Source organism: Pseudophryne corroboree, chromosome 8, assembly GCF_028390025.1.
Source record: "Pseudophryne corroboree isolate aPseCor3 chromosome 8, aPseCor3.hap2, whole genome shotgun sequence".
NCBI classification, from domain to species: domain Eukaryota; kingdom Metazoa; phylum Chordata; class Amphibia; order Anura; family Myobatrachidae; genus Pseudophryne; species Pseudophryne corroboree.
In genome coordinates this window covers 253696360-253721323 of record NC_086451.1, presented here as the reverse complement: position 1 = coordinate 253721323, position 24964 = coordinate 253696360, and the positions used below count along the sequence as shown (strand labels likewise).

The following is a 24964-nucleotide window of genomic DNA, read 5'->3' as shown; positions in this document are numbered from 1 at the left end:
TGAAGTGTGCTGAGAGGAAAATGGCGCACAGCTGCAGTGCTGTGCGCTACCTTTAGAAGACTGAGGAGTCTTCTGCCGCCGATTCTGGACCTCTTCTTACTTCAGCATCTGCAAGGGGGCCGGCGGCAAGGCTCCGGTGACCATCCAGGCTGTACCTGTGATCGTCCCTCTGGAGCTGATGTCCAGTAGCCAAGAAGCCAATCCATCCTGCACGCAGGTGAGTTCACTTCTTCTCCCCTAAGTCCCTCGTTGCAGTGATCCTGTTGCCAGCAGGACTCACTGTAAAATAAAAAACCTAAGCTAAACTTTCCTAAGCAGCTCTTTAGGAGAGCCACCTAGATTGCACCCTTCTCGGCCGGGCACAAAAATCTAACTGGCTTGGAGGAGGGTCATAGGGGGAGGAGCCAGTGCACACCACCTGATCCTAAAGCTTTACTTTTTGTGCCCTGTCTCCTGCGGAGCCGCTATTCCCCATGGTCCTTTCAGGAACCCCAGCATCCACTAGGACGATAGAGAAAATATACTGTACATGTTTTCCATGTGCACTTGTCAATTATTAGAAAAGGCCAGGGAAGACAATTCAATGAAAAGGGGAAACATAAATCTAGAAAAATAGATGGATTAAATTGTGTTGTCCCTGGCTGCAGTTGTGCCCTGATCATCATTGAGTCCCAGGTGAGGCAGAACTTCCACTAGGACTGCAAAGCTTGCCTCAACCACATGATGAACTTAAAAAATATCATAGCTCCTACGTCTACCTGTTCCTGGCCTCCAAGTTTTTCTCCTGCAGGGTCCACAGGATAACATTTGGATATGAAGTAGCGACAATGGATTGGCACCAAACGATCAAACCTTTCGGCCTCCCAGAATGCAACGGGCCCATCCCTATATCCCCGCCTCCTGGCTCAGGCAAATCAGTTTTTTGTTTGGTGTGGCAGGAGCCGGATCATGGTCAATAGGCTGCTGGTTTTTAGCAGCCATAAGCTTTTTTTATTTTATTTTTATAGTCTTACTAGTTTTTTTTGAGCGATCTTTCTAAAAAGCGTCTTATACATACCTTAGAAAGAGTCGATCCAACAACTCCCCGCCGTGTTGCGACAACGCTTACCCAGTGCTGTTTCGTACAGTGCTGGTTCGGCGGACGTCTGTGTAGGATGTACTATCAAGTCCAGCAGAAGTTACCAGGCTGTGGCCGGAGCACGGGGAGAAGGTAAGGCATCGGTTCCGCTAAGTAGGGGAAACGCGAGACACAGCCGCACTGTTTCGGGATGGAGTCTACCGAACAGTCACTGATGAGGCTGCCACCTCGGGGGCACCAGCGCCAGGCCTCAGTGATCATAGGCTCCAGGGGTAGTATGAGGCCGCAATCCCTAGGGTTGATGTCAGAAGTGGTCGCCCCTTCCCCCCGTTCATGACCAGTTTCCTCTGAGATTCCCGCCATGTACTGAGTTCCCGCTTCCATCTGAGACACTGTGTATCAAAAAAGGACCCAGTTGCAGCATAGGCGGCTGTATGACTGGTGCGTCTGTGTTTACTGTAGGTTCACGGGGTGGGTATGTACACTAATAGCGTCTGGATCCACACAGCCTTCACTAACGTATTGATCGATCCTGGAAGCGGGGTGAAGTCTCCCTGTATCCCACTCTCCTGAGCTGGGTGATAAAGCACTAAGTTTCTAGCTAGCTTTGAGTACGAATAGTTGGAAAAGTGCCTGACGCATACGAGTCTGTAAACTATTGCTGCCGTTTTCCTTCGCTGTGCAACTGAATACGTTAAACTCCTATATAAGGTAATGCAGTAATAAGTTTCTCCTACATACTTGAAATGTATCTGTAGTTGATTATGTGCTCATATTGCTTATTATACTAATGAATAACCTGTGACTGATTGCTAGTGTGATTGCTGACTTTACTATAATTCTCAAACAGTAAAAGAAGGTTGGTGGGGATAGAAAGTAGCGCATTGGGTTAATCACACAGAGGAAAAGAAAATACAATTGAATAGGCCGGTATAAAATGGTTAATAATAGATAACTGAATATAGATCTTCAACGACCAAAATTAGTTTATGTGGTAAGTATTTACAGGACCGGCTGTGCTCCCAGGAGTTGTAATGCTAACTAATAATAAAAAAGAGGAGAAGGATAACTCTCTTTGTTGGGGCACTCTTGAATGGTTTAAAACGTTTAATGTGACCTCAAAATAACTTACATAGACATAACAACATGTAACATTTAGTATTAAAACACACAGATGAAGCCGTGTATGGTGGACTCTCTCCTGCATGGATAATAAAGGTTATGTTTACCTTAATGAAATAATAAATGTTACATGTTATGTCTATGTACGTTATTTTGAGGTCACATTAAAAGTTAAGTTTTAAAAACTTTTCAAGAGTGCCCCAACAAAGAGAGTTGTCCTTTTTTTTTTTTTACTATAATTCTGCCAGTTTCTGTGTATTACGATCCTCAATGCTGGTGCAAGGCAGGGAGGGATCTGATTGAATGTCACTTTAACAAATTTTAAAGTGATTGCAGTCACAAATTGTGTAGTTAACACTGTACAGGTGTATGATTTATTTATCATGTCTAAGAGAGACAATGGTGAGGAGGATACACTCTCCATAGCAGCACCAACACTCATTTCATGTTTGTCTTGCAAAACTGGTTAACCTCTCAGTATCTGGTTCAAAATGGATTATGTGCAAATTATTTTAGCTTTCACCAAAGCCTCCTGAATAATCCAAGGCAGGCACAGGTTCACGTTGAACCACCATGGGCTACTTTTGCACAAACATTACCCAGTATAGCGGAGTGGATAATGCCAGCTCCTATACCAGCGATAGGTTACCCTATTAACCCTTACATGCAACATTCCACCTGGGGTTTATCACATCCAGTACAGAAATCGTCAGACTCTCAACAAAAACAGGCTGTAAGTAAATCACATAGACATGAAAAAACATCTTCACAGTCTACACATGTTTCAAATTAGGATTCGTCGGAGGATGAGGACTCATCTCACTCCAGGTCTACATATAGAGACGAGGATGAAGGCCTCAGCTCAGTGGACATACCTGAGCTTATTAGTGCTATGAAAGCCATTCTACCCTTAGGGGAGGTAGTAGAGCCTTTGTTAAAATCTAAGGCACCTGTGTTTAAACGTCCCAAAACAGTTATGACTGAATTCCCTGGGTCAGAACAACTGACGGAAATTATGCAAGAGGCTTGGGTTACACCCAGTAAGAAGTTTAGGATTCTAAAGAAATGGAATTCCCATTATCCTCTTCCGGCTGGGGACTGTTTATAAAGGGAGGTGGCTCCCAAAGTAGATACACATTTAATTTGATTAGTGCGAAAATCTACATAACCTCTGCCATCAACATCATTAAATGACGTCACTGATCGGAAAAATGAGTTTTATGGTAAGAACTTACCTTTGTTAAAACTCTTTCTGCAAGGTACACTGGGCTCCACAAGGATAGACATTGGGGGGTAGAGTAGGATCTTGATCCGAAGCACCAACAGGCTCAAAAGCTTTGACCTTCTTCCCAAGATGCATAGCGCCGCCTCCTATATCACCCCGCCTCCGTGCAGAGGAGCTCAGTTTTGTTAACCAGCCCAATGCAGTAGCAAGTAAGAGACGACAACTGCCAGTTGCCACAAATACCACACCTCTCCAGACAGGAGAAGTGTCAGCGGCTAATGCCATACCAACCCAAAGAAGCTAAGTGCGTAGGGTGGGCGCCTTGTGGAGCCTAGTGTACCTCGCAGAAAGAGTTTTAACAAAGGTAAGTTCTTACCATAAAACTCGTTTTCTGCTGCGGGGTACACTGGGCTCCACAAGGATAGAGAGAAAGAAATAATTACCACACCATATCACAGGCGCTTCTCATGTAATATTCACCGCCTGTGATATGGTGTGGTAATTATTTCTTTCTGTTTATGTTTTGGAGTGTTGGTGACACTATTTACCACCTAAATTCAGGCTGCTCATTAAGCGCAGTGTGGACAGTCTTTTTCCATTTTCCACAAGGATAGACATTGGGGATGTCCTAAAGCAGTTCCTTATGGGAGGGGACGCACTGTAGCGGGCACAAGAACCCGGCGTCCAAAGGAAGCATCCTGGGAAGCGGCGGTATCGAAGGCATAGAACCTAATGAACGTGTACACTGAGGACCACGTAGCCGCCATGCACAATTGTTCAAGGGTCGCACCACGGCGGGCCGCCCAAGAAGGTCCAACAGACAGAGTAGAATGGGCCCTTAATGTGAGCAGGAGCTGACAGACCAGCCCTCACATAAGCATGTGCAATCACCATTCTAATCCATCTGGCCAAAGTCTGCTTGTGAGCAGGCCAGCCCCATTTGTGAAATCCAAACAGAATAAAGAGAGAATCAGATTTCCTAACAGAAGCAGTTCTCTTCACATAGATACGGAGAGCCCGTACCACATCGAAAGACCGCTCTTTGGAAGACAAATCAGGAGAGACAAAGGCCGGAACCACAATCTCCTGATTAAGGTGGAACGAAGAAACCACCTTAGGTAAATATCCGGGACGAGTCCTAAGAACCGCCCGGTCACGGTGAAAAATCAGATATGGGGAACTACAAGACAAGGCACGCAGATCCGACACTCTTCTAGCAGAGGCAATAGCCAGCAAGAACACCACCTTAAAGGAAAGCCACTTAATGTCAGCTGAACCAAGGGTTCAAATGGAGGCTCTTGCAACGCCTCCAAAACCACCGACAAGTCCCAAGGAGCCACAGGCGGGACATAGGGAGGTTGGATACGCAACACACCCTGAGTGAAAGTATGAACATCAGGTAAAGTCGCAATTTTTCTCTGAAACCACACCGACAAGGCAGAAATATGAACCTTGAGGTAGGCCAGACGCAGGCCTAACTCTAGACCTTGCTGCAGAAAAACCAAAAGCTTGGCTGTACTAAACTTGGAAGCGTCATAATTGTTAGATGCGCACCAAACAAAGTAGGAATGCCAGACCCTATGGTAAATCCGAGCAGAAGCCGGTTTCCGGGCCCACAACATAGTTTTAATGACTCCTCAGAAAAACCCTTAGCCCTCAAGACGTAAGCTTCAAGAGCCACGCCGTCAAAGACAGCTGGGCTAGGTCCCGGTACACACAGGGGCCCTGTACGAGGAGGTCTGGGCATTGTGGAAGTAGAATTGGACGCTCTGACGATGGGCCCTGCAGGTCTGAGAACTAGTGCCGTCTGGGCCACGCTGGAGCTACGAGAAGCAAATTTCCTTTTTCATGCTTGAACTTCCGAATTACCCTGGGCAGGAGTGACACCGGAGGGAACACGTACGGCAACTGAAACCTCCACGGCACCGCTAGCGCATCCACGAATGCTGCTTGAGGATCCCTTGTCCTTGCTCCGAAGACCGGAACCTTGTGATTGTGTCGAGACGCCATAAGATCCACATCTGGAAGACCCCACTTTTCCACGAGGAGTTGAAACACTTCTGGATGGAGGCCCCACTCGCCAGCATGCACGTCCTGACGACTGAGAAAGTCCGCTTCCCAATTCAGGACTCCCGGAATGAATATTGCCGGTAGATGGCGTTCCGTCCAACGTAGAATCCGTGAGACTTCCTTCATTGCCAAACGGCTTCGAGTGCCGCCTTGATGATTTATGTAAGCCACTGTGGTGGCGTTGTCCGACTGTACTTGAACAGGACAGTTCTGAATTAAATGCTGGGCCAGGTTCAACGCATTGAAGACCGCCCGCAATTCCAGAATGTTGATCGAGAGGAGAGATTCCTCCTTGGTCCACCGCCCCTGAAAGGAGTGCTGCTCCAGCACCGCGCCCAAACCTCTTAGACTGGCCTCTGTCGTCAACAGGACCCAGTTGGATATCCAGAAGGGATGGCCCCTGCACAATTGTTGGTCCTGGAGCCACCAGAGCAGCGACTGACGAACCTCCGGAGTCAATGAGATCATGTGAGACCTGATCCGGTGAGGCAGGCCGTCCCACTTGGCTAGAATTAGCCTCTGGAGGGGGCAAGAATGGAATTGAGCATACTCCACCATGTCGAATGTTGATACCATGAGGCCCAGCACCTGCATTGCCGAATGTATTGACACTTGCGGACGAGAAAGAAAGCAACGAATCCTGTCCTGAAGCTTCAGGACTTTCTCCTGAGAAAAGAACAACCTCTGGTTGTGAGTGTCCAACAGCGCTCCCAGGTGCACCATGCTCTGAGCAGGGACCAGGGAGTATTTCTTCCAGTTGATGAGCCACCCGTGGGCTTGTAGAAACTGGACAGTCATATCCAGATGACGTAGGAGAAGATCTGGGGAAATTGCCAGGATTAACAAGTCGTCCAGATACGGCAGTATCCTGACCCCTTGACGGCGGAGTACCACCGTCATCACCGCCATAACTTTGGTGAAGACTCGCGGAGCCGATGTTAAACCAAAAGGTAATGCCCGAAACTGGTAACGGATGTTGCCAATAGCAAACCTCAGGTATTGTTGATGTGACACTGCTATAGGAATATGCAGGTAAGCATCCTGTATGTCCAGGGAGACCATGTAGTCCCCAGGTTCCAAGGCCTGAACTATAGAGCGAAGGGTTTCCATACGGAACTTGGAAATCTTCACAAACCTGTTCAAGGCATTGAGGTTGAGAATGGGCCGGGAGGACCCATTTGGTTTCGGGACTAGAAACAGCGGAGAATAGTACCCCCGGCCCCTCTGAGCAAGGGGCACCTGTACTACGACTCCTGTATCCAGGAGGGTCTGTACCACCGAGTGTAGAGTTTTTGCCTTTGTCTGGTCCAAAGGGACGTCTGTCTGGCAAAATCGATGAGGGGGTCGGTTTTTGAAGGCTATGGCGTAACCTCGAGTGACGACTTACCGTACCCAGGCATCTAAAGTGGTCTTCAACCATTCCTGGGTATACCCTAGAACACGGCCCCCCACCCTGGGATCCCCCAGGGGGAGGCCCGCCCCGTCATGCGGCAGGCTTATCGGTCTTGGCAGCTGGTTGACGGGCAGCCCAGGCTCTTTTGGGCTTCGGCTTACCAGGTTTGGAAGTGCGGGCCTGCTTATGGTACGCCTGACCTTTTGCTTTACCTGAAGGATGAAAGGACGTACCTTTAGCCTTCGACACAGAAGGAGCGGTATTAGGCAGACAGGCAGTTTTGGCAGTAGCCAAGTCAGCCACTATCTTATTTAAGTCCTCCCCAAACAGAATATCTCCCTTGAAAGGGAGTAGCTCCAGGGTTTTTCTAGAGTCCAGATCCACAGACCAGGATCTCAGCCACAATATCCGGCGAGCCAGGACTGACGTAGTAGAGGCCTTGGCTGCTAGGATACCGGCATCAGAAGCCGCCTCTTTAATATATCGAGAAGCTGTGACAATATATGACAAGCATTGTCTAGCATGGTCAGAGGAGATTTCAGCTTCTAACTCCAAGGCCCATGCTTCAATAGCCTCTGCAGCCCATGTAGCTGCAATAGTGGGCCTTTGTGCAGCACCTGTGAGGGTGTAAATCGCTTTCAGACAACCCTCCAATTCTTAGACAGCTCTGGCGCGAGGGGATAGCGAGCCAGCATCTTCTTTTGAGGCACAAACTTCGTACCCGGGTTTTCCCAGGGTTCCTGACGTATATCGTAAAAGAAAAATGGTGTAGCCTGGGCGCCATCTTTCTGTGGCTTATACCAAAGCAATGGAATTAAAACACAAATGTTTAAAATCAGGTGAATATGAATCACCTTTCAAATGATTGTGTCATTGCTGCAAATGTTTAAAATCAAAATAAAGATTTAATACAATAACAAATGCAAAAAACACTAAAATGTAACAAAACAATTGGAACAATTGAGTATTAGTATCTGAAAGCTTGTGGACATATATAAAAAAACTGCGGGCACCAACTTCCGGTTTAGTCACTTCCGGTTTCTAAAATGTCACTTCAGGTCTTTCATACGCCCTGGCACTTAAACACCCACTTTGGAACTTTAGTCACTATCTGAAATATGCAATAGACAACTATTTTAAACATGTTAAGTCACTTTTTATTCGATTAATGAGCCTAAAAAGTAGTTTGTTAGTTACGGACTTGCACTTCCGGTTCCTGTGACCCCTGAACCGGAAGCAGTTTTCCACCATCTTTATAAGCCCATTCAAACAACTAGCAAAATCACCAAGCCCTGAGGAAGAGATTATACATCTCAAAACGTGTTGGCTACTGGACACCGGCGTATTTGGACCAGGACTATCGTTGGTAAGCTTGGGAGCCAGAGCAGGGTGAAGTCCGGACCACCCTGCCACGTCATACCACCTGCGGCTCCTTGGCTACCTTTTTGGTACGCTTTTGTTCCAATTGTTTTGTTACATTTATTTAGTGTCTTTTGCATTTGTTATTGTATGTATCTTTATTTTGATTTTAAACATTTGCTGCGATGACACCGTAATTTGAAAGGTGATTCATATTCACCTGATTTTAAACATTTGTGTTTTAATTCCATTGCTTTGGTATAAGCCACAGAAAGAGGGCACCCATGCTACACCATTTTTCTTTTACCATATACGTTATCTAGGGGCTATTAGGAAAACCCCCAGGTGTACCCAAGGCAGCCCACTTCCTTTCCAGCGCCCAACGAGTTCCTCCACCCCTCCTCTTTCTTCTTCCTGACGTATATCCACTAGGTGATCAGAGTGAGGTAAAACTTGTTTTACCACCTTCTGACACTTGAACCTATCTGGTTTCTTAGGAGGGACGGATGGCTCGGGATCATCCGTAATCTGCAGAATTAACTTAATAGCCTCCAAAAGTTCAGGAACATCCACATGTGAACTACCCTCCCCATCAGCCGTATCTGAGTCAGAACCTGTGGGGTCAGTGTATGTGCTGTCTTCATCAGACGAGGTGTCAGTGACAGCAGTGGATTGTGAGGAAACAAGTGCTCGCTTAGAGGACCTCTTGGACTTAGGCGAGCGTTGGTCAGACTTTTTAGTAGTCAGGGACTGGTTCAACTTCTTTAATTGAGCAGATAAATCGTCCGCCCAGGGCGGGTTAGCTGCAGGGACCACATACGGTTGTACCGGCATTGGGGGTGTTAGTTTATGAACTAGCGTATATAGAAGCGTGGAAAAAGCGGCCCACGGTGGGTCAGTATGTGCCTCCGTTGCCACAATCCCACTGGGGGGTAAGGAGCCCCCAGAACCAGAACCCACAGCTGCTATATTCTCCTCATATGTGCCTGTGGCTTCAGCAACACCAGCAGTGTGTTCCGCCCCAGAACCGTTACCCTCAGAAGCTGACATGATCTAACTTGTAGTATGAGGTAACACAGTACAATTATCAGCAGCACTATATCCCTAAACCCAAACCCCTGCGCAGTGTAGTCAGCACTAGCAGAGATAAAGGAGAGATATGGTGACTAAATCACAGAGAAAAATACGTAATACAGTATATCTTTGTGAAAATCCTATATTAGATAACACCTGACGCACCAAGCCCCCTCAGGTTATGGAATATAGGGATAGCAGGTTGAGTGAAAAGACACGAAATGGACACCACTCAGCTATCAAATGCACACACAGAAAGTCACAGTTTGTACAATGCAGAGGTTATTACCGACAATAATACTGCACTGGACTAGCTTACACAGCTATATAACAATAGATATAACAGTACACAGTAAGAACTGGATGTATATCACAGGGTAATTGTACTATAAAACCCTGACTAAACGCACTCTTTCTTAACTATCACTGTCTAAAAAGGCAGGTAGAATACTTAAGTGTCATGTAAAGGCACAGCGCTGACAACCAGGCGGCTTTACATAGGAGGATTTGCCCAAGCAGTCCCAGGAACAGTGAACTGAGGAATAATGGCGCCGCAGACACTGACAGGGAGTGAGGAAAAGACAGAAATGCAGCTCCAGGGTGGGAACACTTGCTGGAAATGGCGCCCTGGGGCTGGGGCTTCAGGTCAAAGCCATATCCACTCTGCTGGCAAAACCACCGGGTACTGTGGGCGATATAAAAACCGGTTTAGAGAGAAAACCTGACCTGCGCCCATGCCCTGGTGATCTAGTGGGATCGCCTGTACTGCCACAGTGTCCACCGCCAGCGCGCGCGGCCCGCCTCCCACTGACCGCGCCGGTTTGTGATAAAGACAGGGTCCCGCAAGCGGGACCCACTTACCACCTCCCGAAGCGCGGCCACGCGATCCTGGAGAGCCCCAGCCGTGTGTGTCTAACGTGAAGAAAACCGGAGCCTCCGCTGTAGGTACCCGGCAACCAGGGCTCGGGAGTGTACACTGCCGCTGCGGGAGAGATGGAGCTGCAGCAGGCAATGTCTACTGACATCCAGCACAATCTGTGCCTCTGCTGCAGCCCTTGTGGTCTTCTTTTTTCCTCAGAAAAAGCTTTTATAGAGCTGCTGTGAGCAGCTCTTCCTGTTACATGCTTGCACTGCAAGCACCAACTACAAACTGAGCTCCTGTGCACGGAGGCGGGGTGATATAGGAGGCGGCGCTATGCATCTTGGGAAGAAGGTCAACGCTTTTGAGCCTGTTGGTGCATCGGATCAAGATCCTACTATACACCCCAATGTCTATCCTTGTGGAGCCCAGTGTACCCAGCAGCAGAAATAGATGGTTTTCTAAAAACCATCTTTTTTCTTGTATGGGGAAATCATATGACCTGCCATGGCTTCAGCCGGGATAACAAAAGCAGTGACAGCCTGGGCTGATGCTTTGGAGGATGATCTTTCTATGGCATCTAGAGAGCAAAAATCCCATATTGCACATATTAAACATGCAGCTATTTTTATGGAAGAAGCATCCTTGGCTATGGGTACAATTGCAACTCAGGCATCAGCCTCAGCAGTAGCAGCTCGCAGAGCGATTTGGCTACGTACATGGAAAGCTGACTCAGAATCTAAAAAGGTTCTTGAGTTTTTGCCCTTTACTGGAGATATTCTTTTTTGTAAAGAATTAAACCGTATTTTGGAAGAAAGTGAAGTTTCCTTCCACACTTAAATCCAAGCCTAGATTTCCAGCTTTTTCGGTCATTTCGGTCTCAAGGAAAAGCAAAAGGAAAGGGTTATGGCAAACAGTCTCAATCTGACAAGTCTGGCAAGAATAAAAAGCACTGGGTTTCCAGTGGGCTCGCTTCCAAATCAGAAGATAAGCCATCAGCCTGATGGTGCGGGCCTCCACCTGGGGGACCCCAGGGTGAGAGGCTGACTTCTTCAGTTTGCACAGATCTGGCAACAGTCTACCTGGGTGCAAGAAGCGGTATCTCACGGTTATGCGTAAACACCCTCCTTAAAGGTTTTTTTTGTACCAGCCCGTCTTCAGTGGAAAAGAAGGCCAGGGCTTTACAAGAGGCAGTTCAGAAGTTGCTTCAGTCAGGAATGATAATTCCAGTTCCTCCTGCACTACGAGGACAAGGTTTTTATTCCAACCTGTTTCTAGTCCAGAAGCCAAATGTGTCATTCAGGCCCATACTCAATCTCAAAGTGCTGAACAAGTACATTTGGGTGCCTCGGTTTCATATGGAGACATTACATTCCATTATTTTGGCCATGGAGCTGGGGAATTTTACGGTATCCCTGGATATCCAGGATGCTTACCAACATGTTCCTATAGCACTGTCCTATCAGCGCTATCTCAGGTTTGCTATCCTCCAGCAACATTTTCAGTTTCAGGCCCTACCTTTTGGACTCGCCACAGCTCCCAGAGTATTCACCAAAATTATGGTGGAAATGGCATCTTATCCATACCTTAAGGACTTTTCGATACCTCGACTACTTATTAATCCTACACAATCTCAGGAATTGCTTCCATGTCATCTGCAACAGAAAATAGCTTGTTTGCAGAGACACGGTTGGCTCATAAATTGGGCAAAGTCGTCCCTGGTTCCATCACAATGGATGACTCACTTGGGGGCTGTGTTGGATTCGGGTCTTCAAAGAGTAATTTTACCTCTGAACAAGATATCCAAAATTCAGTCAAGGATTCAGAAGCTGCTACACAGTCAAAGGGTATCCACTCACGCAGCAATGCGTGTGATGGGGTTGATGGTGTCTACATTCGACATGGCGGAGTATGCTCAGTTCCACTTGAGGCCTCTGCAATGTCTGATCCTTTCCAAATGGACAGACAATAAATCAGACAATAAAAACACAGACTATAGTCCTTCCTCTGGAATGAAGGAAATCATTGGCCTAGTGGCTACAGACATCCCATCTGGACAAAGGGAGAACCTTTTGGATATCAGATTGGGAAATTCTGACTACGGATGCCAGCCTTCAGGGCTGGGGAGCGGTGTCAGGAAGGAATTGCTTCCAGGGGCTGTGGACCAAGGAAGAAAGTTGCCTGTCAATAAATATATTGGAACTTTGGGCCAAATATATGGCACTTATTCAGGCAAAGGATATCCTTCAGGGAAAACAAGTCCAAATACGCTCGGACAATGCAACGGCAGTAGTGTACCTCAACCATTAGGGAGGAACTCACAGCCAAAATGCAATGGAGGTAAATCACATGTTAAAGTGGGCAGAACTTCATCATCCAGCCTTGTCCGCAGTGTTTATTCCGGGAGTCCCAAACTCGGAAGCGTATTTTCTCAGTCCACACGCCTTTCATGCAAACGAATGGGCTTTACACCCAGAGGTCTTCCAAAATCTGGTAGACAAGTGGGGGTTACCAGAGATAGGTCTGATGGCGTCCTGTCAGAACAACAAAGTTCCCGCATACGGGACAAGAATAAAGGATCCCAAAGCAATCTTTGTGGATGCTCTGTCAGTGAGATTAGACTTTTGTCTGGCCTATGTGTTTCCACCAATCGCCCTGTTACCCAGGGTGACGCGAAAGGCAAAACAAGGAAGGGGCGCCATGATACTACTAGCTCCGGCTTGGCCAGAAGACATTGGTACACAGATCTGCAGAGGCTGTCGATGGATGCTCCATTCCTACTTACTCAACGTCCAGATCTACTTGCTATCACATGCACCTGGATCGACTGTCTTTGACGGCGTGGCCCTTGAAACTTCCATCCTGAAAAGCAAGAGGATTCTCACAACAGGTCATTCAAACAATGCTCAGAGCAAGGAAATCTTCCTCAGCTCGCATTTATCACAAAACATGGCAAGACTATATTCAATGGTGCGGTGACCGGAAATTTTACCCTAGGTCTTTCACAGTTTCCAGAGTCCTAGCATTCCTTCAGGCAGGAATGGACAAAGGTCAAAGGGTGGCTTCCTTGAGAGTTCAAGTGTCAGCATTGACTGTATGGTTCCAAAAGAAAATTGCTAACCTACAGGATGTGCACACTTTACTCCAGGGAATGCTGCACATTCAACCTCCTTTTGTTCCTCCTACAGTGCCTTGGGATTTAAGTTTAGTCCTAAAAGCCCTTCAAGTTGCCCCATTTGAACCACTAAAACGAGTGGATCTTAAATGGTTGACAGCTAAAGTTCTCTTTCTACTGGCTATTGCTTCAGCTAGAAGAGTTTCAGATTTAGGGGCATTTTTATGTTGCCCTCCTTTTCTGATTTTTTTTATCCAGATAGAGCAGTTCTCAGAACCAAATCTAGGTACCTTCCTAAGGTGGTGTCTAAATTCCACCTTAACGAAGAAATTGTAGTACTGGCCTTTCAAGGGCATGACCTTTCTGCGGGAGATGTATCGTTGTACATAGTCCGTGCTTTAAGGATCTACGTGGATCGTACCAGTGCCATCAGAAAAACAGACAGACACTCTCTTTGTTCTCTACAGATTTCACATGAGAGGAAGGCCTGCTGACAAGCAGACACGGGCGAGGTGGCTTTGAATGACGATTTCAGAAGCATATTCTCAAGCTGATCTCCCTGTTCCGACTAATGTCTCTGCTCACTCTACTCGTAAGGTAGGTCCGTCATGGGCAACACAACGTGGTGCTTCAGCAGAACAGATATGTAAGGCAGCCACATGGTCTTCCATTAACACATTCATTAGACATTATGCCTTTGATACCTTTGCCTCTCAGGACGCTGAATTCGGGCGAAGGATTCTCCTTTCCAATCAGGAGCGTCCCCACCACTAAATTGCTTTGGGACATCCCAATGTTATCCTGTGGATAACCTGTGGTTCAAGAAGGAGAAAATAAGAATTTACTTACCGATAATTCTATTTCTCATAGTCCGTAGTGGATGCTGGGAACTCCGAAAGGACCATGGGGAATAGCGGCTCCGCAGGAGACTGGGCACAAAAGTAAAAGCTTTAGGACTACCTGGTGTGCACTGGCTCCTCCCCCTATGACCCTCCTCCAAGCCTCAGTTAGGATACTGTGCCCGGACGAGCGTACACAATAAGGAAGGATTTTGAATCCCGGGTAAGACTCATACCAGCCACACCAATCACACCGTACAACTTGTGATCTGAACCCAGTTAACAGCATGATAACAGAGGAGCCTCTGAAAAGATGGCTCACAACAATAACCCGATTTTTGTAACAATAACTATGTACAAGTATTGCAGACAATCCGCACTTGGGATGGGCGCCCAGCATCCACTACGGACTATGAGAAATAGAATTATCAGTAAGTAAATTCTTATTTTCTCTGACGTCCTAGTGGATGCTGGGAACTCCGAAAGGACCATGGGGATTATACCAAAGCTCCCAAACGGGCGGGAGAGTGCGGATGACTCTGCAGCACCGAATGAGAGAACTCCAGGTCCTCCTCAGCCAGGGTATCAAATTTGTAGAATTTAGCAAACGTGTTTGCCCCTGACCAAGTAGCTGCTCGGCAAAGTTGTAAAGCCGAGACCCCTCGGGCAGCCGCCCAAGATGAGCCCACTTTCCTTGTGGAATGGGCTTTTACAGATTTTGGCTGTGGCAGGCCTGCCACAGAATGTGCAAGCTGAATTGTACTACAAATCCAACGAGCAATAGTCTGCTTAGAAGCAGGAGCACCCAGCTTGTTGGGTGCATACAGGATAAACAGCGAGTCAGATTTTCTGACTCCAGCCGTCCTGGAAACATATATTTTCAGGGCCCTGACTACGTCCAGCAACTTGGAATCCTCCAAGTCCCTAGTAGCCGCAGGTACCACAATAGGCTGGTTTAAGTGAAACGCTGAAACCACCTTAGGGAGAAATTGAGGACGAGTCCTCAATTCTGCCCTGTCCGTATGAAAAATTAGGTAAGGGCTTTTATAGGATAAAGCCGCCAATTCTGAGACACGCCTGGCTGAAGCCAGGGCTAACAGCATTACCACTTTCCATGTGAGATATTTTAAGTCCACAGTGGTGAGTGGTTCAAACCAATGTGATTTTAGGAACCCCAAAACTACATTGAGATCCCAAGGTGCCACTGGAGGCACAAAAGGAGGCTGTATATGCAGTACCCCCTTGACAAACGTCTGAACTTCAGGAACTGAAGCTAGTTCTTTCTGGAAGAAAATCGACAGGGCCGAAATTTGAACCTTAATGGACCCTAATTTTAGGCCCATAGACAGTCCTGTTTGCAGGAAATGCAGGAAACGACCCAGTTGAAATTCCTCTGTAGGGGCCTTCCTGGCCTCACACCACGCAACATATTTACGCCAAATACGGTGATAATGTTGCACAGTTACATCCTTCCTGGCTTTGATCAGGGTAGGGATGACTTCATCCGGAATGCCTTTTTCCTTCAGGATCCGGCGTTCAACCGCCATGCCGTCAAACGCAGCCGCGGTAAGTCTTGGAACAGACAAGGTCCCTGCTGGAGCAGGTCCTTTCTTAGAGGTAGAGGCCACGGGTCCTCCGTGAGCATCTCTTGAAGTTCCGGGTACCAAGTCCTTCTTGGCCAATCCGGAGCCACGAGTATAGTTCTTACTCCTCTCCTTCTTATGATTCTCAGTACCTTGGGTATGAGAGGCAGAGGAGGGAACACATACACTGACTGGTACACCCACGGTGTTACCAGAGCGTCCACAGCTATTGCCTGAGGGTCCCTTGACCTGGCGCAATATCTGTCTAGTTTTTTGTTGAGGCGGGACGCCATCATGTCCACCTTTGGTTTTTCCCAACGGTTCACAATCATGTGGAAGACTTCTGGGTGAAGTCCCCACTCCCCCGGGTGGAGGTCGTGTCTGCTGAGGAAGTCTGCTTCCCAGTTGTCCACTCCCGGAATGAACACTGCTGACAGTGCTATCACATGATTTTCCGCCCAGCGAAGAATCCTTGCAACTTCCGTCATTGCCCTCCTGCTTCTTGTGCCGCCCTGTCTGTTTACATGGGCGACTGCCGTGATGTTGTCCGACTGGATCAACACCGGCTGACCCTGAAGCAGAGGCCTTGCTTGACTTAGGGCATTGTAAATGGCCCTTAGTTCCAGGATATTTATGTGAAATGACGTTTCCATGCTTGACCACAAGCCCTGGAAATTTCTTCCCTGTGTGACTGCTCCCCAGCCTCTCAGGCTGGCATCCGTGGTCACCAGGACCCAGTCCTGAATGCCGAATCTGCGGCCCTCTAGAAGATGAGCACTCTGCAACCACCACATGAGAGACACCCTTGTCCTTGGAGACAGGGTTATCCGCTGATGCATCTGAAGATGCGATCCGGACCATTTGTCCAGCAGATTCCACTGAAAAGTTCTTGCGTGGAATCTGCCGAATGGAATCGCTTCGTAAGAAGCCACCATTTTTCCCAGGACCCTTGTGCATTGATGCACTGACACTTGGCCTGGTTTTAGGAGGTTCCTGACTAGCTCGGATAACTCCCTGGCTTTCTCCTCCGGGAGAAACACCTTTTTCTGGACTGTGTCCAGAATCATCCCTAGGAACAGCAGACGTGTCGTCGGAATCAGCTGCGATTTTGGAATATTTAGAATCCACCCGTGCTGTCGTAGTACTACTTGAGATAGTGCTACTCCGACCTCTAACTGTTCCCTGGACCTTGCCCTTATCAGGAGATCGTCCAAGTAAGGGATAATTAAGACGCCTTTTCTTCGAAGAAGAATCATCATTTCGGCCATTACCTTGGTAAAGACCCGGGGTGCCGTGGACAATCCAAACGGCAGCGTCTGAAACTGATAGTGACAGTTCTGTACCACAAACCTGAGGTACCCTTGGTGAGAAGGGCAAATTGGGATATGGAGGTAAGCATCCTTGATGTCCAGAGACACCATATAGTCCCCTTCTTCCAGGTTCGCTATCACTGCTCTGAGTGACTCCATCTTGAATTTGAACCTTTGTATGTAAGCGTTCAAGGATTTCAGATTTAAAATAGGTCTCACCGAGCCGTCCGGCTTCGGTACCACAAACAGCGTGGAATAATACCCCTTTCCCTGTTGTAGGAGGGGTACCTTGATTATCACCTGCTGGGAATACAGCTTGTGAATGGCTTCCAAAACCGCCTCCCTGTCGGAGGGAGACGTTGGTAAAGCAGACTTCAGGAACCGGCGAGGGGGAGACGTCTCGAATTCCAATTTGTACCCCTGAGATACTACCTGCAGGATCCAGGGGTCCACTTGCGAGTGAGCCCACTGCGCGCTGAAATTCTTGAGACGGGCCCCCACCGTGCCTGAGTCCGCTTGTAAGGCCCCAGCGTCATGCTGAGGACTTGGCAGAAGCGGGGGAGGGCTTCTGTTCCTGGGAAGAGGCTGCCTGCTGCAGTCTTTTTCCCCTTCCTCTGCCCCGGGGCAGATATGAGTGGCCTTTTGCCCGCTTGCCCTTATGGGGACGAAAGGACTGAGCCTGAAAAGACGGTGTCTTTTTCTGCTGAGAGGTGACCTGGGGTAAAAAGGTGGATTTCCCAGCCGTTGCCGTGGCCACCAGGTCCGAGAGACCGACCCCAAATAACTCCTCCCCTTTATACGGCAATACTTCCATATGCCGTTTGGAATCCGCATCACCTGACCACTGTCGCGTCCATAACCCTCTTCTGGCAGAAATGGACAGCGCACTTACTCTTGATGCCAGAGTGCAAATATCCCTCTGTGCATCTCGCATATATAGAAATGCATCCTTTAAATGCTCTATAGTCAATAATATACTGTCCCTGTCCAGGGTATCAATATTTTCAGTCAGGGAATCCGACCAAGCCACCCCAGCACTGCACATCCAGGCTGAGGCGATTGCTGGTCGCAGTATAATACCAGTATGTGTGTATATACTTTTAAGGATATTTTCCAGCTTCCTATCAGCTGGTTCCTTGAGGGCGGCCGTATCAGGAGACGGTAACGCCACTTGTTTTGATAAGCGTGTGAGCGCCTTATCTACCCTAGGGGGTGTTTCCCAACGCGCCCTAACCTCTGGCGGGAAAGGGTATAATGCCAATAATTTTTTAGAAATTAGCAGTTTTTTATCGGGGGAAACCCACGCTTCATCACACACCTCATTTAATTCATCTGATTCAGGAAAAACTACGGGTAGTTTTTTCACACCCCACATAATACCCTTTTTTGTGGTACTTGTAGTATCAGAAATGTTCAAAACCTCCTTCATTGCCGTGATCATGCAACGTGTGGCCCTACTGGAAAATACGTTTGTTTCCTCACCGTCGACACTGGAGTCAGTGTCCGTGTCGACCATCTGAGGTAACGGGCGCTTTAGAGCCCCCGACGGTGTTTGAGACGCCTGTACAGGTAATAACTGATTTGCCGGCTGTCTCATGTCGTCAACAGTCTTTTGTAAAGTGCTGACGCTATCACGTAATTCCTTCCATAAGACCATCCAGTCAGGTGTCGACTCCCTAGGGGGTGACATCACTATTACAGGCAATTGCTCCGCCTCCATACCATTTTCCTCCTCATACATGTCGACACAACGTACCGACACACAGCACACACACAGGGAATGCTCTGATAGAGGACAGGACCCCACTAGCCCTTTGGGGAGACAGAGGGAGAGTTTGCCAGCACACACCAGAGCGCTATATATATACAGGGATAACCTTATATAAGTGTTTTTCCCTTATATAGCTGCTGCATTGATTTATCTGCCAAATTAGTGCCCCCCCTCTCTTGTTTTACCCTGTTTCTGTAGTGCAGGACTGCAGGGGAGAGTCAGGGAGCTTCCCTCCAACGGAGCTGTGAGGGAAAATGGCGCCAGTGTGCTGAGGAGATAGGCTCCGCCCCCTTCTCGGCGGCCTTTCTCCCGCTTTTTTAAGGAAAAACTGGCAGGGGTTAAATGCATCCATATAGCCCAGGAGCTATATGTGATGTATTTTTTGCCATCTAAGGTATTTTTATTGCGTCTCCGGGCGCCCCCCCCCCCAGCGCCCTGCACCCTCAGTGACCGGAGTGTGAAGTGTGCTGAGAGCAATGGCGCACAGCTGCGGTGCTGTGCGCTACCTTATTGAAGACAGGACGTCTTCTGCCGCCGATTTCCCGGACCTCTTCTGTCTTCTGGCTCTGTAAGGGGGCCGGCGGCGCGGCTCTGGGACCCATCCATGGCTGGGCCTGTGATCGTCCCTCTGGAGCTAATGTCCAGTAGCCTAAGAAGCCCAATCCACTCTGCACGCAGGTGAGTTCGCTTCTTCTCCCCTTAGTCCCTTGGTGCAGTGAACCTGTTGCCAGCAGGATTCACTGAAAATAAAAAACCTATACTTAAACTTTTTTACTAAGCAGCTCAGGAGAGCCACCTAGTGTGCACCCTTCTCGTTCGGGCACAAAAATCTAACTGAGGCTTGGAGGAGGGTCATAGGGGGAGGAGCCAGTGCACACCAGGTAGTCCTAAAGCTTTTACTTTTGTGCCCAGTCTCCTGCGGAGCCGCTATTCCCCATGGTCCTTTCGGAGTTCCCAGCATCCACTAGGACGTCAGAGAAATAATCATTATGGTAGACTTACCATTGATAACTCTATTTCTCCTAAGTCCACAGGATCAACAGGGATCCCACGCTGATGCACCTGATTTGAGGATCCTTTCACTTACTAACCTCTTCCTTCTTCCTTCGGAAGGGTATGCATGTGTGTTCTTCTCGCCTGATTAGGGCTCTCTATGATGCTCCTGCCTTGAGCTTTGGAAAACAACTGATTTGCCTGAGCCACGCGGCGGGGATATAGGGATGGGCCCGTTTCATTCTGGGGGGCTGAAAGCTTTGATCGTTTGGTGCCAATCTGCTGTCACTACCTCATATCCCAAGGTTATCCTGTGGACTTAGGAGAAATAAGACTTATCAACGGTAAGTCTACCATAACGATTATTTTCCAGGAACACCCAGAAAAGGAGAAGGAACATTCAAAGAAGCTCATCAAGTATCAGAACCTCGTGAGGGACGGTTCTACCTGAAGAGCGTTAAAAGAACAGAAAAATCATGACTGAACAAATTAATTAGAGCAGGATTTAGTTAATATCCAAGCTTCAGCACAGATGGTTAAATCAAAATAACGGAGGTACTAATTAAATCACCTGTGCTCAAGCATGGATATTACTAAAACCTGGACTGTTAGTGTGCCTTGAGGACAGAATCTGGGAATGCCTGAATTAGAGACTGTACAGACTGCTTTACCCACTTGCCTAGCATGGTCGCATCAGATGCGACCACACCAGGCAATGTTTATCTGACCTGGTCGCATAGGATGTGACCAGTCAGATAAACTGCTAGCAGCGGCAGGGAAGGAAAACTTCCGTCCGCTGCTGCTGTCAAAGGGACAAGAAGGTCCCTCTGCCTCCCTGCACCCACCCCCAGTGTTTGCCGTGCTACCGATCATTGCTAATCGGTCAGCACGGCAGGATCTCCCACCCCCAGCGGTTGCAGACAATGACAACCGCTGGGAAGTGTAAATCAACCCCCCAAGCCATCCCCAGACCCCCCCTGTGTACCTGGTAGCTGTTGGGGCTCTAAAATCTAAAGTTGCAATGGCCACGATGTTACGATGGTCGCAATGTTTCCGATCAATGTTTCGATGTTTGGGGGAAATATTTCAAAAATGCTCTTTTTTTTTTTTTTTTTTTTTACTAAAATCATTTTAGATAGGGTTAAATTCATGTTCTTCACTTATTTTACTCATAAAAAAAAACGACAATTTCTGAACATTTTTTGGGGAAAAAAATCTTCAGTTAAGTGGTTAAAGCTGGAAAAGATTGTAAACCATGGCCACCTGAACCTGCACAGTATGGCTGGAGATAACAATGACCCTAATATGGCTGATTTCCTGGAGTCACCTGTCTGAGAGCGCACAGACCCTGAGGAAGATTGAAGACCAAATCACCAGTCAGAAGATGATGTGACCAAGTCAGCCAGGCATGGTAGTGAGAAGGACCAACATTTTTTTATTTTTTTATTTATCGGATGAAGCTAAAATGCAATTACAGTCCACAAATAAAGAAATAGGATTATAAAACCAAAATTAAGAATAAAAGCATATCTTGCTCAATAAAAAAAAAAAGTTAACTAAAATAAAAATGTTACAAAAACTACACAAAAACTTGGGAGCAGTTGTTGGAATATAAATGTACAGTATTTTACAAGGAATACAATGGTCTAGGTCTTAGAGGACCCTGGAAACTAAAAACTGAAACAGATCAACTTGACCTGTTGATCCCCTCCCCTGAACTTGCTGAAATATCTCTGACCCGCCCTGTATGAATCAGCCAATCGAAACACAGCATTTCTGTAAAAGCAAGTCTGCCTAACTGCCACACCGTCTGCTTGTTAAAATAGAGAAGCGCCTCAATTCTAATGTGACAAGAAGCAGTCAATTTACCGGCTGTTGGGGTTCCCGGCTGTCAGGATCCAGATGCCGGGATCCAGACACCCGGTGAAATAGTGGCGGTCGGAATCCTGACTGCCAGCTGGAATCCCCCCCTGGGTGGTGGTCCACGCTACCACCCGCGGGGGAATATAACCCTGTGGCGACCTAAGGTCGCCACCTGGCCTGAAGCGTGGCGAGCGAAGCGATCCTGCGAGGGTACACGCTGCGCTTGCCGCCGGTATCCCGGCTGTTGGGATCCTGACCCCTGGGATATCATACGGATTCCTAATGTTACAACTTGCTGCCAGTAGTGGAGAGGTTGACATAAATACTAACATTATAAACACTAAAGTTTTTTCATGTATTTAATTCCATATTACCCAGACTTTGATGTACTTTAATGTTAAGCTTTTATTGCTCTTTAAAGAAGACATTTAAATCTTACCCCTTGCTTTGTATCTGTATGAAGTCTACCCCCTGCATTTCCATGCCAGCATGTTCTTGTGTGGGATGAGGGCCATCCTGACAGCACCTGTAACAAGGAAACATTGTTTAAAACAACACTATAAGAGACTTATTACTGCTAGTTTCATTTCTTTGAAATACCCCATGGCAGCCATAACAAACGGGTTAACGCCCCATTCATTCAGGGGACTAAACACAGGGAAAAACCCCACCAGAAGTTATATATTGTGACTCCTCCTGCCCCTAGTGCTTTAGTTTTCAGATGTGCGATAATACACAATTGCTGCCGTTGCAACAAACATCCCATCTTGGCGCGCCAGGTCATGTGCGCCTCAGCCTGCACTGCAAGTCTTTTTCACGTGAATGTGCATCTTAATCACAATGCGATGCGACAAAACTGCACTGAGTAATATGATATGTGACACTTGTATATCTGTGTGCAACTGACTTCCATGTTTCCTTAGCAACGTACATCCAATATCTGAATGATACAGTATGTTGCTGGACAGCAACAGGGAGAGGAAAATTATGGATGTTCAACATCTGAGCAGTTTGATGTTCCGTGGCTGGACTTTGCACATACTCATGTGTTAACACTAGCCATGTCGCTAATCAAAGGAATGTCATGATGTGCATCTTGAGTTATTTATAGCAAATACGTCCTAGACAGTAAATAAAAAAGTCTTGTTTTAGGTCAAACAAAACCTGAAGCAAAACATTAATGATTAAAACATACAAAAAGCCATTGCAAACTCTGTATACTTCGTACAAGCTGTGTACATATGTACATTTAAATAAACTGATGTTTATAACAAGAAGACTCGTCATTCTGTTTCACAAAGGGAAGATCCCTAACATATAGAAGGCACCACAAAGTGTGCACAGTACTGTAAATGGTAAACATAGAAAACATTTCACTGTAACAGGGTAGGAGTGCATAAGTACAATACTCAACAGTATTCTATAGCATACGTACCACACAGTACTGGGTAGGAAAGATATCAGGGGTAAGGGTATGGATACAAGATGAAGCCTGCAGGATTTGCAGGTGGGAATCAATTCAGTATTCAGACTGACCCTACATATTGGGGATCTGACAGAGTCAGAGCCACTGAAGAGGAAAAGGAGATTGCAGGAAGAGAACTGGTGACACGGAGTTCACTCGTGAAGAACAAGAGGAAGGAAGGCCATGCCTGAGCTTGCATACTTAGGGAAAGGGGTGAACAGTTGGAAGGTGAACTGTGAAATATACATCATGAAGGGTTGGAGGTAAAATTATTGAGTTATGAGATGAGCTGGTATGGTTTAATAAAAAGGTATGTTTTAAAAGTGAGTAGTTAAGGCTTGGGTGGCTGGTAGAGAGACTGAATGGATGAGGTAGCGAGTGCCAGAGGATGGGGGCAGCTCAAGAAAAATCTAGGAGGCAGTGAGAGAAAGTGATCAGGGCGGAAGAGAGATGTTGGTTAGTGGAGTCTGGTGAGATGAAGCTACGCATGTAAGGGAGGTAAGATTAATGGAGGGAGTGGTGTTTGAACTATATTCTGAGCAAGATAGTGTATTCTGTATTCTAAGCCAGTGAAAAAGGCTGCAGAGGAGAAAGACGAGCATCATGCAGTGTGAGCATTAAGTGGGGAGAGGCGAACCTATAAATTGATTTATTGAATAATTGCTTGAAGGATTTTCAATACAAAGGATTCATTATCAGAAGACATTACAGCCAGAAAATAATGTCTAGCAAAATTATGAGGAGATGACCACCCTGATGCTCCATTCCTGGGAGCACCTCGGCTTTATAAGAAGGTTCAACAGAAAATTCTATCCTTCACCCAGGAGCAAACATAAATTAGTCCTGATTCAGATGTATATCCATGTATGCCAAATACACGTGACTGCATGAAATGTCTTGCACAGCTTACAGCCATATTGTGAGCAGAGCATATCTTGTACTTGAGGGTCTTTTCATGTAGGTTTGCGTTATACTACATATCACATAATTCTGATGCGACATGTAGTAGTTCAAACTATCAATTTATTCATATTTACCCTTCTGACGTAGCGATCCGAAAACAAGCGCTCCGGCGATCAGGTCTTCTGCTGCGGTTCTCTCGTTTTACATTAGAGTTCGAAAGGTGTGTGGCAGCTTCCCCATGGCCACCATCTCTGCTGCCAAGTTTCTGTCCGCTCTTGCTGCTGCTGCACTACAAGCTGGGCTGTGGATGCATCCAAGACCAGGCAGTGGGATTTAAAAGTTTGCCGGCGGCCGAGTGAGTGCTCTGATTCCACACAGATCAGCGGTGGGGAGTAGAGTAAGCAGCTGGGGAGCAGTCACAGTCCATATATTGAAGGGGGGGGGTTGATGGCCGTGTGGGGCGGCAGAGCGAGACGGCGAGGGGTAGGAACTTGAGGGATGCAGCATCGGGTCAAGGGACAGAGATGAGGGAGAGGGGAGCCATCGGTAGTCTGTATATCAGCTGTTGGTGGTGCTAGAGGGCTGCAGTTATACGCTGTTTGCAGAAGGGGAGGGGAAACGGGTGCAATTATCAATGATTAGCAGTGTTGGTGAACCGAGGCGGCGGGAAGGAGGAGGGGGTGCTGGTGCAATCTAAAGTGACCCAGGAGCCATATGCTCTCTATGCCATCCTGAGATGGCACAATTATTTTGAGAAGCAAAACGAAAAGCTGTGCTTCTACGAATCGCTCTCCCCATACTGCTGTAATCAAGGGCACTGCTGGAGAAATATGCGATTTCTCCACAGTAACCCCTTTTATGAATAGATGGAGCAGTAAAAATAGGATTTTGGTACTTACCAGGTAAATCCTTTTCTTTGAATCCATAGGGGGCACTGGAGTA

General features: G+C 47.2%; 1 protein-coding gene across 2 annotated transcripts in view; it reads right to left on the bottom strand.

The window, feature by feature from the left end:
- The window catches only part of ABCB7 (ATP binding cassette subfamily B member 7), a 432229-nt gene that overhangs the window by 255532 nt on the left and 151733 nt on the right, over positions 1-24964 (bottom strand). For both annotated transcript variants that reach the window (XM_063937177.1, XM_063937178.1), the window contains exon 3: positions 22094-22180. In XM_063937177.1, coding sequence (XP_063793247.1) covers positions 22094-22180 — 87 coding nt within the window. The remainder of the gene's footprint in view (positions 1-22093; positions 22181-24964) is intronic.